The sequence below is a fragment of the Centroberyx affinis genome, unplaced genomic scaffold (genome assembly GCF_046629955.1).
Source record: "Centroberyx affinis isolate AG114_WGS23_722 - 3 ecotype Tasmania unplaced genomic scaffold, CSIRO-AGI_Caff_v1 ptg001311l_1, whole genome shotgun sequence".
Taxonomy (NCBI): Eukaryota; Metazoa; Chordata; class Actinopteri; order Beryciformes; family Berycidae; genus Centroberyx; species Centroberyx affinis.
In genome coordinates this window covers 17,747-32,746 of record NW_027279816.1, presented here as the reverse complement: position 1 = coordinate 32,746, position 15,000 = coordinate 17,747, and the positions used below count along the sequence as shown (strand labels likewise).

At 41.4% G+C, this 15,000-nt stretch overlaps 1 protein-coding gene across 1 annotated transcript in view; it reads right to left on the bottom strand.

Moving 5' to 3' along the window:
- The window catches only part of LOC139649279 (SRSF protein kinase 1-like), a 29,995-nt gene extending 15,393 nt beyond the window's left edge, over positions 1–14,602 (bottom strand). The window contains exons 1-2 of the mRNA XM_071525631.1: positions 14,566–14,602; positions 13,857–13,911 (exon numbers count right to left, since the gene is read on the bottom strand). Of these exons, the coding sequence (XP_071381732.1) occupies positions 13,857–13,911; positions 14,566–14,578 (68 nt within the window). The 5' untranslated portion in view covers positions 14,579–14,602. The remainder of the gene's footprint in view (positions 1–13,856; positions 13,912–14,565) is intronic.
- Between the last annotated feature and the right edge of the window lie 398 nt (positions 14,603–15,000).

Genomic DNA, 15,000 nt, shown 5'->3' with positions numbered 1-15,000 from the left:
ACATTTTGTTTATATCTTTTATTTTGTTGGTAACTGTTGTATAATCGCAATATTACACTCGAGGGTGAGCTTTACCGTCATTATTGGCACTTTAGTGATGCTTACAGACCTCGGTGCAAGCGCCTCGGTCCTGACCGCATCACTGTCGTGCGGTAAAGCTCACCCTCTCATGTAATATTGCTTAATTTCACAAGGCAATGTATTACAATTCATTTTCCTTCCACTGGTTGCAGGAAAAAAAAGGGAAATATTCTGTTGCTAATGGTCTTTTGAACTTTAAACAAATAACTTTGTCAATGTATAGACAGTGTATGGGATCAGTATTCTCTCTCTCTCTCTCAATCTCAACTATAGCATTTATATAATTGTTGATTTTTTTTTTCATGTTGACTTTTCCATCATGACCAGTACTCGCAGCTCAGCACTGCTATCTGAAGATGCTTTATGTATCCAGACTGTGGAGAGGCGGCTGTCTGAGACTGGCAGCCACTATACGAGTTGTGCTGTTGGTAATTAGCTGATCATGGCATGCTGTAGAGGTAAGGATGGCCTAGAGCTTATAGCAAGAAAATCTGTTCTGTGTGCGCACATGCACACACACAGCAAACAGATGTTTCATACACAACTTATTTTTTTATTTTTTTCACTACTAAATGGAGACCTCATACAAACCCACAGCTGTCGAATACAACAAACCTCTGATTTGAATCTATCAAAGCAAACTCTTTTCACCAAGCCATTTACAAAGCACAGCCGCTCTGTGTGTTGCATATTTGGGCTTTGTGTTTTAGTGAAGCCTAGCTTAAGTTATTAAGTAAAACCCTAGTCAAGTAAAAAGCTTGTGGATGGGGCTCCGGAGGATTTGGAGCTAATAAAAGCAAGCCCCACATTATCTGTTAAGCTGCGGGAGGGTCTAGGCAGCTCACTTTGCCATCCACACTTGTAGTTTATTGGTAACTGTGGTTTATTGTTTCTGAGATCTGTAATTTTCTGGTGCATGCAACAAATTCAGTTTGACTTCACTGCATGAGGCACTTTGTTGTGATTTGTTTACAATGTTTAAGTCACAAGGATTAGCACGCCCGGCTAATCAATTCATTGGCTTGAGCCTGAGCAGCAGGACCACTTTGGATGCATCCTGGCAAAAAGCTGCCTGCTCAACCCAATTGTTTGTCCTATTGCTCCTCGAAATAAATAAAAAACAAATACAATATAGGGCTGAAGTCATAGCCTAGGAGGTCGTGGGGGGATTCCAAATTATAAATTAGGTCCTTAAGCTCTGTGACAACAAACACATCAAAATGAAAAACAGGCTTAAGAGTTTTCAAATTAGCATCCAAGTCCACCAGAGAATTAATCAGCATTTGCTATTACATTCAAGGAAGGTTTTTATGTGTAGGAGGCAACTTAAAAAAACCCACAAAAAAAACCCTTGGCAGCAACTCGGACCAAAAGATTTTGATTATTATTCATCCTGTGATTCTGCTTCTACACATACCCCCATCTGCTGTGAGATTTGATTCAACCTCTTCAAAGAAAAGGTTACGCTGATGTGGGCGTACTCACAAAATGTTTGATTTGTTCCGAATGTTTTTCAACCTTGAGATGTGAGGCCTTTAACAAAATCAACAGTTTGGGTCTCCCTATTTTTGACAGGAGCATCACAGTGAGGAGAGCCCAAAATTCCTTTTCCGTTTTTAGGTGTGAAAAGTGGTAGGTATTTCTTGTTCTCAGTGTCCCTGCTTTTACAGTTCTGCAAACAAGGTAGCACGATGAACATGTCCATGTATCACCCAAAGCCATTCTGACCTGGTCTTTGTTCAAGAATGAACAATATGTTCCTAGTTAAGTGCTAAGTGAAGAGGCAGAAGCAAAGTGGAAGAGAGTGTAAAGATGGAGAGGGTATGAATGAGTGAGTGACAGAGAGAGCAGGCAAGCAATAAAGTGCTCCAATCCTTCTCTGACACTGACTGACTGATTGTGGTTAAAGCAGTCTTAGCAGTCGTGAGAACTTTGTCAGCCAACACACTGCATGGCAAAGGCAGGACCAACACTGCATGCACACACATACATGCACACACAACATACAAATTACTCAACACACACAAACTTAACAGGTCAATTCAGTGACTTTTCTCTGTACCCACTAATACTTCACTTGTGCTTCAAGTGAAAAATTCCCATTCCCTCTTGCTTGCTCTCTCCCTCTCACATACGCACAAACACATATACACACACACACGTGCACGCTTTGGACTAAAGATAACAACAGGGACAGAAGGGGGCAGAATGATGAGGAGGTTAAAGGGACAACGTCAACATGAGAGAAAACAGTGAAAAATATAGAAATATGTACCAGATATTTATGACATAAAAATGACATTTGTCCTTTGAACCCTGACAAAAAAGGTCTTAGCAACCTTTAAGATCATGCATATAAGTCTTTCTTTCTCTGACTGCAGTAAATCGACAGTTGGAAAGAGACAGGTCAATGTCAATGCTGTCTCTGATCACCAGACATGACAAGCATGCACACACAAATCAGGGTACTTTTCAAGGACTTCTACAACACTCAAGACACTGTGACCTGTCTCAAGACACCTAGAACTGTCTGTGGTTGTCACATTCACGCACGCACACACACCCTGCTCTTACCTGCAGGATGCACGGATGCCCATGGGACGTAACAGAGAGAGGAGAGGAGAGAATGCAGGTGTTAGAGATCCTCTCACTCCATCCGCCAGGAGAAAAAGAAGGATCAGAGGACCAGGGGAGAGAAGGGGATAGGGAGTGAAAAGTAGAGTGGAAAAGGAGGTGGATCAGTGATGATGAGTGAAAAGCAGAGATTGCGGAGGGGTGGTGGTGGCAAACAGAGTGAAAAGGGGGAAAGCAATGGGAAGAAGAAGGGAGAAAGAGAATGGAAAGGAGAAGAGTGAGAGAAGACAAACGCAGAGAGGAGAGGAAGAGGAGAGAGAAGGAGAGAAAAAGGGAGAAATGTAGAGGCTCTGCCGCAGGCTGAGCACAGAGGCAGAGTGCTGGAGCGCAGGGCACCACTGCTCACTCTCTCCCTCTCTCTCTCTCTCACATTAACTCTCTCCCTCTGTCTCTGACCGAGAACTCTCCTTGGCTGTCGTCAGACCCCAGGCCCCTCCCCCTTCCCTGAAAGCTGGGACATGATTGGCTGATGCAGGGCAGCACTGCATTGCAGGTGAGGGACGACAGCAGTTCCCTCCTCCTCCTCTGACCAAAACAACACCAGTCCTCTTTCCCCTCTCCGTCTGTCCATCATCCTCATCACCCCCATCTTGTTCTTCTACCATTCCAGCACTCTTTCAGTATCTCTCTCATTGAAACAATACTGTTGAGCCAGTTTGTTTTGCATCCATTATGCCTCTGTCTGTGTAGGCTTTGTTGGGGTTTTTTTTTGCAATGCCAGGTGGCCTGGTTAAGTGTTTGCTGTGCCACCTTAATGAAAATCTGAACCCCTAGATGCATGGGCAGCAATCAGCAGGGAACCCACAATTAAAATTGGATTCTTGGCCTCATGTTTTGATGCATTACAATTCACCATTTCATAATATCACTACATTTTGAAATTAATTCAATTTGATTAACTGTTAGGGCCATGCAATTAATCGAAAATCCGTCCCGTGTAGAATCCCTGACCCACAATTTAAGTTACACGTTGGGGAAGCTTTCAATCAAAGCAAGTCCTGAGAGGATTGGGCACTTCATATGCAAGCCTCAAGGCTCAATTTTTGATAAATTATGTTAACTCTTAGCCATATTATATGTCAGCTTATCGGCCTATAGCATCCAATTTAACTGCTATACTGACAATGCTCAGTTGTATCGCTCAAACTATCCCCGTAATTTGGCACCATTACATAGCTGTCAAGCCGATATCTAGAACTGGATGGCCCAACATTCCCCTTAACTAAATGCAGAGAAAAACTGAAGACCTTGTTAATAGTCCTGAACACATCTCCGGCCATATAACGGGTCTTTGGCGGTGCCCCTGTCGAGAAGGCCAGATGACATCATGCCAATTTGCATCTTAGTGGCATCAGCCATACCTCTTTAAGGTTGTCTGCAAGTTAAACCTAAGAGTCTTGTCAAGACCTTTTTAATGCTAGTTACAATTAAATATGACCAATTTTCCCAGTGAAATGAACATGAACATGAAAATATGTTGTCCTATCTGTACAAATCTGCATGATTAGGCTGAAGCAAATTAATCAAGATTACTTAAAATAACTTAATCTTGATTACTTTTAGCTCTGTACATCAAGTCTGTATATAATTTTGGATACCCTTGATTAGTTTTTTAACCATTAAAAAAGGTGGTTTAGACATATTTTACCAAATAATATGCATTGCAAAGATTAAGACACTTGCATTACAGTGCATTACACTTAAAAGTGCCTTTATACTATAACACAAACCACCTATCGACAACCGGTGAAAGACAACAGTCTCAATCAATAAAAACACACTCCCAAGGCAGACTTCTGCCAACTTTTCTACTAATCAAGTGGAAACACAAACACAAAAAGCTCTTGGGAAAAAAGACCTGAGAGTGAGCCATGTTCTGTTCCGCTTTCAACTCTGTGTTGAAACATACGTAAACAAACATCCTTGTGCATAAAATACATAGCATATTTCAGTTACAAAGCTGAAGTATGCTAAGTGGAATACATATAGTCTGTCTACAGTCAAACACGTTTTCTAATAACAAAAATAAAATGTCATTGTTAGAATATACTGATGTCTCATAGCAGAAACTCTTCCTCCATTGATGTCATGCATGATGGTTGTTGTGTATTCATGAGGACTGGTAGAAACTGGGAGCAGGGCTCAAAAATTATATGCACAATTTTTTCCAAAACCAACTGCATGCCCTTGTAAATTATGTTTATGATGATGCAGAGGCACTGCATTTTTGGCATATAACATTATCAAATCCCCAACATTCCTCCAACTAGATACAAAAATATTGTAATCATAAGAGGTTGACTGATCAGTTTAGCCCAAATTCTTATGGCTTAATTCATTAGAGGTTTTATTAACATTTGGCAATCAGTGGATGGGAGCGCTGCTATGCACTGACTCATTATGCTCTTTGCCAAATTAAAACATTCACACCATAATATTATAAAATGATGTGTTTCTAATTAATTAAATTTCTTCAAAACTTTTTTGTTAATAAAGGAGAGGGGCACAAGGTAGAAATAAATTCCAAATGAGTAAACAAGCTTATCGTAAATTTTATTCAGTGTTTTAAATTTATGATTGTATTGTATGATCGCGTCCAGGATTCCACAATCCCAAAATCTCCTATGGAAAATAGATTGCACAGCAAAAATAAACGTTACAGCACAGTAAAAAAGACAACCCTTGAAATTGTGCAGTACAATTTCCAAAATGCCAAAATGAATGAATTTTATGATGGAGCACAATGTGAACAAAAACCATGGCAGTTAAAAGGGGACGGGTGAGTTAAGTTTTGCTATTGCTATACCACAGAAGTGCTACTAACATGGCTCTTCTGTTAGCTAGTGAATTCACTGCATACAGGCAAGTTGCTAGCTTCAGACAAACATAGGGACGCCTACAGCAGCACTGCCACCTGTTCTGAAACCCCAATGTAGAGGCTGAGTGACGGCATATTTTCAGTCATTTCTAACAATTTATGCCCATTTTTAAATATCCATGAATTGTTGCAGAAAATAGAATGCAGGTCTTTGTCAAAATTTTTATGCCTCCACGCCGGCGACAGCTGTGGCCAGAGGCATTATGTTTTCGGGTTGTCTGTCCGTCCCATTCTCGTGAACGCAATATCTCAGGAAGGCCTTGAGGGAATTTCTTCAAATTTGGCACAAACATCCATTTGGACTCAAGGATGAACTGATTAGAATTTGGTGGTCAAAGGTCAAGGTCACTCTGACCTCACAAATGACGTTTTTGGCCATAACTCAAGAATTCATACACTAATTATGACAAAATTTCACACAAATGTCTAATAGGATAAAATGATGAAGTGATGATATTTTATATCCAAAAGTTCAAAGGTCAATTTCACTGTGGCATCATAATGTTTTGCTTACCACTGTAGCTGAGAAAACCATCTTGGGTCATTCTACAAATTCTCAGAAATGCTTTTGGTTTATGAACCAGGAAGGCCCCTCAGATCCTCCGGTTCTTCTCTTTTAGATGTTCCACAAAGCAAAACAAAAACATTTGGTGACACTGCTTTCAGCCATTACGCTCCAAGCCACTGGAACAGCCTTCCAGAGGATCTGAGAGGAGCTGAAAATATTGATATTTTTAAACTAAACTAAAAACCCATCTATTAGGGTTGCCCCCTAATAGTCGACCAAACGTTAGTCGATGAGAAGAGTCTTAGTCATTGGTCAAAAAAAAAAAAAGGATTGTTAGAGTAAATATCCGACCGTGAGGTCCGACAGACAAATTAGATTAACTATAACTTAAACAAACATTGCAAATAATAATTAAAATGAAATTAATCTACTCTGAGGCAAATTTATCTTTCTTTATCTGTCCATTGTTCACACTAAATCTTCCATTGTTTGTCAAACAAACAGAAGCACATGGCTAATTATTATGCAGAATGACGTCATCGCACCTTCCCGGGTGCAACTGAGGAAGCTGGCTGTCGGACCTCGCGGTCGAATATTTACTCTAACAGTCCTGAACCCTCGTTGGAATTATGCAGCGTTCCATGCAGCAGCGATATTACGATGGTAGTGAGGGCTTAATCCCCTAAGAAGAACAAGCTGCTCAAGTTTTCTTCATGGACGCACATGGTCTGATGGAGCAGCCGAGTGGTGTAGTTGGTAAGTTACCGGACGTCAGTTCCGACAGCCAAATACAGTATATATACACAGATGCTCCCAATCAACCAGGGGAAAGAGGGTGTGAAACATTAAGAAGCAGGGCCGACTGATTGCAGGCCATGAATGTTTCTAACTGCAGGGAGAGTGTGTATTTTCAGGATAACGGACAAATGGGCTTTCGGTCCAATGGGACATTTTTCAGACTATTTGGGTTTCGTAATAATGGGCCGTCGGAACAATGGCATATAGCCTAACGTTAGTCACCTAGCATGGCCGCTCTATGTTCAGTCTCCTTGCTGGTTGTTCCGACACATTCATCATTACCGCTTTTGCCGTTAGCATTGTCATTGACAGACAGCTCGCTTCGTGCGTGCCCTTGTAAAATTTAGATTTTAAAGGCTCATTATTACGGTTTTGTATTTCTCTGTAATGTAGCACAGTGTTAACAATGTTACTTATAACATTCTTTCTCAGCCCTGGAACTCAAACCATTTTCTGATGCCCCCAAAAAAAAAAATTTAAATAATTAAATTAATATCATAAACGTGCAACGACTAGTCGACTAATGGCTTGAACTAACGACTAGGCCTACTAGTCGACTAAGAAAATCTTTGGTCGGGGGCAGCCCTACCATCTATTCAGTCTGGCTTTTATGTAGTGTTTCTATAATTTTATGGTTTTAGTATTTATACTTATTTTATTTATTATCATCATCATATTTTTTTTTTCTATTTTGTTTTATCAACATTTCACTGTTGATCATTATTATTTATTTTATTCTATTGTATTTTATTAACATTGTACTGTTTTACTATAATACATTTATTTTGTGTAGTATTTCATAATTTTATTTTTATTGTTATTTTTATTGCTTGTATTATCTTTTATTGTTTATCTTTTATTATCTTAACTACCCATCTTCTATTGTTGTCTTATTCAATTAACTTTCTTCGAAGAATGGTTGAATAGTTCCCAGTGAATATCGAATGGTATTTTTGCTTGAAATGCCCATCCCTATTAATTATATATGTTCAATAAATAAAGACTGTCCTTGGAATGATAAAACAAAGTTTATTGGTGGAGGGGTCTAATAAAACACAAGACAATAAAATAAACCTGAAGTTTGGTTAAAATAAGGCAGACAACCAGCAAGGTTTTGTCATTGCTGGCACAAAAGAAGTCACACCAAGACAATTGTGGTCCCAGCAGTGCTCATAAATTTAACTTCCCTATTGCATAGATTAATATTAGGTTGCATATGTAACAAAAATGGTCAAACTTTACAGCTCTGTACACTTAAAACTACTGATAATGTAACTGTCAAGCACACAAAGGGCCTAATAATTGATCACTGCGGCCTGGGCCAGATTTCCCAATGGACCTTTCTTAAGCGAGTGAGAGTGATTGTGCCAACAAAGACTGCAATCTAATACGGCACCACATCCACTTGACGTTGGCTGCTTCACTCCTGTGCACAGATCTGACATGACAGAGTGTCAGCATCCCCTGGTTTCTCTTAGCCTTGCTGTTTCCACCCATCCAGTCCTATCAGATCTCTGAAGCAAAACAAACAAGGGTACAGAGGAAGGAAGAGCTCTTTGGGCTGGAATGTGGCCAAAGTTTATATCCTCTCTTCTTCCCCTCCCTCCAAATAAAATCAATGCTAAATGCCTGGACAGCAGAATGAAACAGCAGCTCGAGGTAACTATATTAGGGCTGAAGGCGCTAGGCACTGACAATGTAAATGAGCATGCTGCAGCGCCTGCACCTTAGGACTCCAACAGCGACTGGAATAATACGAGTGTCTCTGTGAAGAGAGGATGCTTTTTGCATCCCTAAATGTCTATAAAACAAGCTCAGTGTCTGTTATTTTCATCTTAATTTGATTAGTGAATTCAAATAAACTAAAACTGCACTGTTAAGAGCAGTGCTATACAGATTAATACTGTTTGAGAGAAAGTTGTCTAGATGGAGACAATGTTTAATGTTAAATCCAGACATTGTATAAAGTGGGCCTCCAGGCAGAGATTGCATGACCTGTCAGTCTCAGAGAAAGAGAGAGAGAGAGAGAGAGAGAGAGAGAGAGAGAGAGAGAGAGAGAGAGAGAGAGAGAGAGAGCATGTAGTAGGACACCATCAACCGTGTTTGCTTACTGCACCAGTTAAACCACTGCAGTCGTTCTCTCACTTCACAAAACAAATCTCTCCCCGCTCATACAGCTAAAAACTCGCTATCCCCATGGCCTAAAACCACTTTGCTGCCCCCACTTATTGCATTTGTTGGGAAAGAAGGGTAATGGGTAACCTGCGGGGGGAGGAGAGAGCAAGAGAGAGAGGGAGAGATAAAGGGAGACAGAGCTGTAGTGGGCTGCAGATGATAAAATGATAAAAGATGTGATGGGTTATGTAATGAACTGCAGTTACAGCTGGGAGAGAACAGGGAGATTGGGAGAGATGAAGGCAAAACACAACAGAACAATAGTGCTGTAAATACACTGGAACACTGGCTATTCCATGTTCAGTCTCCTGGGTGCACATGCAGACCTTACATTGGAGGCACAGAAAGCTACAGAAACAAGTGATTTAGAAACAGGAGGAAAATGAAGAATTAGGTTTGGATTGAGAAAAAGAGCAATCTGCATATTGGATATAAAGTTATAAAAATGAGGAGGGCAATAAGCTCTTTCAAAGAGCTGGCTGCCAAATCCACCAGGGACATCATCAATCTCGTTTTTTCGTTCCCCATCTCTCTCACACTCACGCACGCATATGCACACACCCACACACACACACACTAAGCAAGACACATGGGCAGGTAGTCAGGTACCTAGTGGAGCAACAACAGTCAGCATCTGCTCCCTAATTAAAAATGGATCGGCCCATCAATAAGTCAGCCAAGCTTCCTGTAAACTGGCATCGGGCAAACACACACACAAACACTTGCTGAAACACCACTGCCCTGAAAAACTCTAAACCACCCACATATCCAACAAGTAGGACAGACATAAGCAAAGTCTCACTCTTCCATCTCTCTCTGTCAATCTCTCCCTCTCTCTCACACACACACGCAAGATTTGGTGTGCCACTCACTTGCACCTGAGACCGCTGGCTAGCTTCACCACAGCTGTGTTGATAGAGAAGATCCAGTCCAGCAGCCACATGGCCCAGTGGACACGAGGCTAAAGCTATGTTACCCCACACTAGAATAGACTGCGCTGGGAGAGAGGGGGGCTCAGCGAAGCTAGCCCAAGACAGCTGTGCTCTGGGACAAGGTCTGTGCTCAGCTCCCCTCTTCTGGCTCTTCCACTGAACACTGGCTGCTGCTTCCTCACTGCACAGCTACCACAACAGAGCTACTGAAACAAGAGAGTGGGAGGGAGGGAGCGTGATCGGTGCAAGGGCAAGAGAGACAGAGATAGAGAGAGAGATAGAAAAAGAGAGAAGAGTTACAGAAAGAGGGAGGCGGACTGGGAAGGAGGCAGAGAGGAAGGGAGATGGGGTGCGTATTCGGAGACGAGGCGAGCAGAGAGGAGGGAAGAGGTGTAGTTATGTAGGCTCAGGAGGAGAAAAATGGAAAGTACAACAGAAAGAAATGAAGGGAGAGTGTAGGCCTAAGACAGGGGGAAAGGAGGATGGAGGTGTGGCTGTCTAAAAGGCAGATAATGGGAGAGGAGGAAACTAACAAGACTGTTAGTAGTGATTGTAATACTGTGGCAGCACATGGATAGTTAGATAGATAGATAGATAAAAAGGGGTTGGAGGTAATGTGAGCCGATATTATTGGCCGATATAGACCTTGCACAGATGTATCAGCAAAGGTTCCTCCGATGAGACACCGATAAAATTCTTCTAAATAATAGTGAAATGGAGCGATGAACACGAAATAAATAGCCTCGACAACTTCACGAGTCATAGAGCCAGGCCCATTCACCGTGCTGAATGTATAGATTTGATGGTGAAAACTAGTGTGCAAGTTTGTACAATAAGGGGCACCCCGGTGGCTCGCCGAGTGGAGCGCATGCCGTTGGGCTCGGTCCTTCCCGCGGCGACCCGGGTTCGGGTCCGGCCCTCGGTCGTTTGCTGCATGTCCTCCCCTCTCTCTCCCATGCCTTCCTGTCTCTCTCTCACACTGTCGCTATCAATAAAACCTTAAAATGCCTAAAATAAATCTTTGTACAATAAAAGACTAACCCTTTCATTCAACTTTCCCTGTCAGTAAATAAATGCCCGAGCCCTTAATGTCCCTCTTCTGATTAAACATGGTTTAATTCATCGGCAGCAGTAGCCACTTCTTAACTAGCCAGCCACACTGGCTTAGCTAGGTAGCAACAAGATCAGTCACCAGTGGTAAAGGTATACCAAACACACACACACACACCTGGACAGTGGACACATAACCACACCGGGCACTTTCACCAAAATGGGATGCTTGTACATGGCAGAACTACATGTGCCCAGCACAATCACTCTCCCTCACTACCATGATCCCTTCCTTCTCTCTTTCAACTACACATACACACACACACACACACACACACACTACTACACTACACTACTACAAACACTGCTCTTATGCGAGTTTTATGATGCTCCAACAACAACCAATATATCAATGTGTCACCCTCTATGCAGGAATGGAAATGTTACCAACCTCTGGCAAATTTTCTTCTATTTGGGGCCTGGCTGAACCAAAACCACCCCCAAGAGCCACAATTTTAATGTTGTCTAGTTGAGTTCAAGATGGTTAATAGATCAGCGTTACTATAGGGCTAGACTAATGCCTGTCCCTGCTTCTGAGTGTCAGTCATTAAAACTAACCAACAATTGACTGAAAGCCTAGCAGGCAGACAAGTTCCCAGAGCCCCGTCCAGTAGGGAAGTATTGCCTAGGGCAGTAGGGAAGATAACAAAAGTGTGTGTGTGTACAGAAAGAAGAAAAGAGGGCTAATCAAGACAACAAGCTCATCAATAATTGGCGTGACTCCTTTGAGACTGTCTGTGCGTGTGTGTAGTGTAGAGTCGAGCTTGAGATAGATTTGCTTTGAATAAACCTGCCTTGCTCCCTGTTATCTAATACTTAGAACACAGTGTGCCCCCACAAAGCACACCAGGGCCCGCAGTGCACCCTTACACATGGAAACACTACAGCCTGAAGACAACATTTTCAGCTTGGATCTTAATTTATTTTGATTGATCGATAAATTTATCAAAAGAAAAAAACGAAACTATTTTACATCTAACCAACAAGTTGCCTAATAAATGAATGATATAGAAGAGACGAGTTTGTCTGTTCTCCCCGTGTTCGCATGTCCTCCACGCTTCCTTCCAATGGAGACTATAAATTACCCAGCTATGAATGTGAATGTGAGTGTCTGTCTCTCAGTGTTAGTCCTGTGATGGACTGGCGACCTGTCCAGAGTGTTTCCCTGCCTTCCACCCCTATGTATGCTGGGATAGGCCCCAACAGCCAGTGCAACCTTGAAGAGAATTAAGCGGGTAGAGAAAATGAATGAATGAATAATAAGCTACCATAGGAATGTAGCTTTTAACGCTGAAAAGGGGGCATCCTGGTGACTCAGTGGTCTAAGGTGCATATCATGTAACCACAACGTCCTGGGTTTGAATCCAGCCTGGGACCTTTGCAAGAATGTCAAAAAAATATCTTTAGCCTACTACTTCAACCAACCAGAACTACTGTCATGTAACATAGATCAAGTATGATAACTTACATCATACTCCAACAGCCTCACCCTCTAATGTGTTAAAATGCAACTAACCAATATAGGCCTGTCTCAGATATTCCAATAGTATACGAATATAATAAGCACTAGAATTTTATATTTTGGCACAATCAATCACTTGTCCTTTTTTATTTACACATAAAAGCAATAGAAACTGAAATGAAAAAAGATATAAAGCACAAAACAGAAACCAGAAGCTTATGAACATAGTACAATATAATGACTAAATCATAACAGTGCAGAGAATCAGGACATGCAAGATTAACGTTACATTTAAAAAATCTAATTAAAAATAAAACAAAGCTAACGTCATGTTAACTAAGCTAAGGTTTTGTGTGTGTGTGTGTTGTGTGCACGTTTGCATGCATGTGTGTGAGAAATACACAGACTAGACCTTTGAGAAAATTACCAATTCTATACAGTAACAGGGTATATAGGTGTGTTGAAGAATACCATTTGGGTCTAGAGGAAACATAATAATTTTATGTTAATCAGCAATCCATGTATTGAGCAGGCTGGACAGCCTTAGTGTGGGAGGAAGGGTGGCCTGTCTTGTATGGAACTGGGAATATAAGGCTAACACATGTATGTATAACCCACAATATGACCATAATGTATATCTTTACTGTGTGTGTACTGTGAATTCTACATTTCCTTTCCAGTGCACTTTTAAGTTGTTTATGAACTGATGTGTATTTTGTACGATGGAACAGCCTGAGTCGACACATTTCTTCCAGGCAGACAGCATACCCCTTAACAGTAGCAGTCAGTTTTCAGTGTAGCATTTCTGCTCAAGTAAACTAAATTTAAAAAAGTTTGAGGGACAGATTGTTTTTTGCATAATTAGAAGATATAGCAGAGAACATTAATGTTCCTTTCTCACTATTGACATCTGTTCCAGACACACACGATAATCTTCAGTATGAAGAGGACTGCAGCCTCTCTGAAGCAGCCTCACTCTGAACCGATGGTCAGAGAAACACACTAAACAATAGGCTACTTTTTGCATTTTGTTAATTCAAGTGGGACTATTCCATGTTCCATCATTTGGGCAATGATCACGTCAAATCATGTATGACAAGGAACAAAGTTTCCTGCCAGGTGATCCAGTGCAACTCTACAAGACCATCAGCAGTACCTGCATGGTCTGCAGTGCACATGATGCCAGCTAACATCAATGGGAATGAGACTCTTATCTCCTGCTCGGTGGAAATCGACTGCGATATAAAAGCAAGCAGAAGATGCATATCATAAACTTACTTTTTGCCAGGTTTTTTGGGCTTCGTCCTCTTCTTCCTCGCCTGCATTGCAAGTACTAGTAAAAAGAGATAAAGTCGTTGAAACACCAACATAGTGCCAAAGCTACCAAGTGTACTTCCAGCGCCAAACTGTTGAACAATACTTTATTACGTTATTTTAACGAAATCTACTTCATGTTTGGTCTGGTCAGGGCTGCAGGTGTAAGAAGGTCGTAGTGTTGGCTAACATTAGCAACGCTAACTGGCTAGCAGGTAACGATAAGTTAGAAGAAGTGAAAGCCTTTGGAATAATTTAAGCCGGCCTTGGCGGTGTGCTGCCCCATTATAAATTGGCATTCGCGCTGCATAACGTTACATACAGTACTGCTTTTCACTGCCACTATTACAAATGGGTTGTCCGGTATCACGTCAAGTCCTGGTAAGCTTAGTTTGTAGCTTTAAGGACCCAAGAACTAAGTTTTCATTCTAAGGCTGTTGTGTTGGCTAAAAGTTTTGGCGCAGACTTGTTCACTGTCAGATGCTAGTGTAGCAGCTAGCTAGCTCTAGCATGCTGTTGCTCACACAGAGCAAAGCGCATGGTTCACTTTTCTTTTTCATCAGCAAGTACGAGTCCTTGACAGTCATTCTGAGAATTAATTTCTCAAATACATGTCTATAACTAAAAGCGTGTGTATTGAGTCTTCGATATCGAGCATTTTGGAGTACGTTACCTTTTCTTTCCATGTTGATAACGAGTCGGGAGATAAGCTGCCTTCAAGTGCTGTTGGAAATGTCGGAACTCAGCAGTGAGCGAACGTGAACGGCCCAACAGAGTGGCAAATACCAGTGGGGAACGTCGGGATTTTCTCATACCAGAGTTGTGGAGAGGTGACGTTTAGGGGGCGGAGAGCATGAAACCCGTGTCAAAAACTGATGATAAAAGCAATATTTACAGTGACTTCCAGCTAATAAATTAAAACATCAATTAACGTTACATGGATGATGTCCATTTTCTCATTCTGCTGTTGCAGCACAAAGTAGCTCTGAGCTGCTTGTTTTCTAAAAAAGTCACCAACATTACTTTTATAACATCCATTTTGCTATTATTTCCAACTAAAAAACATTTAAATGTGCGCTGCCAAGTGCAAGTTTAAGCTGGTTTATGC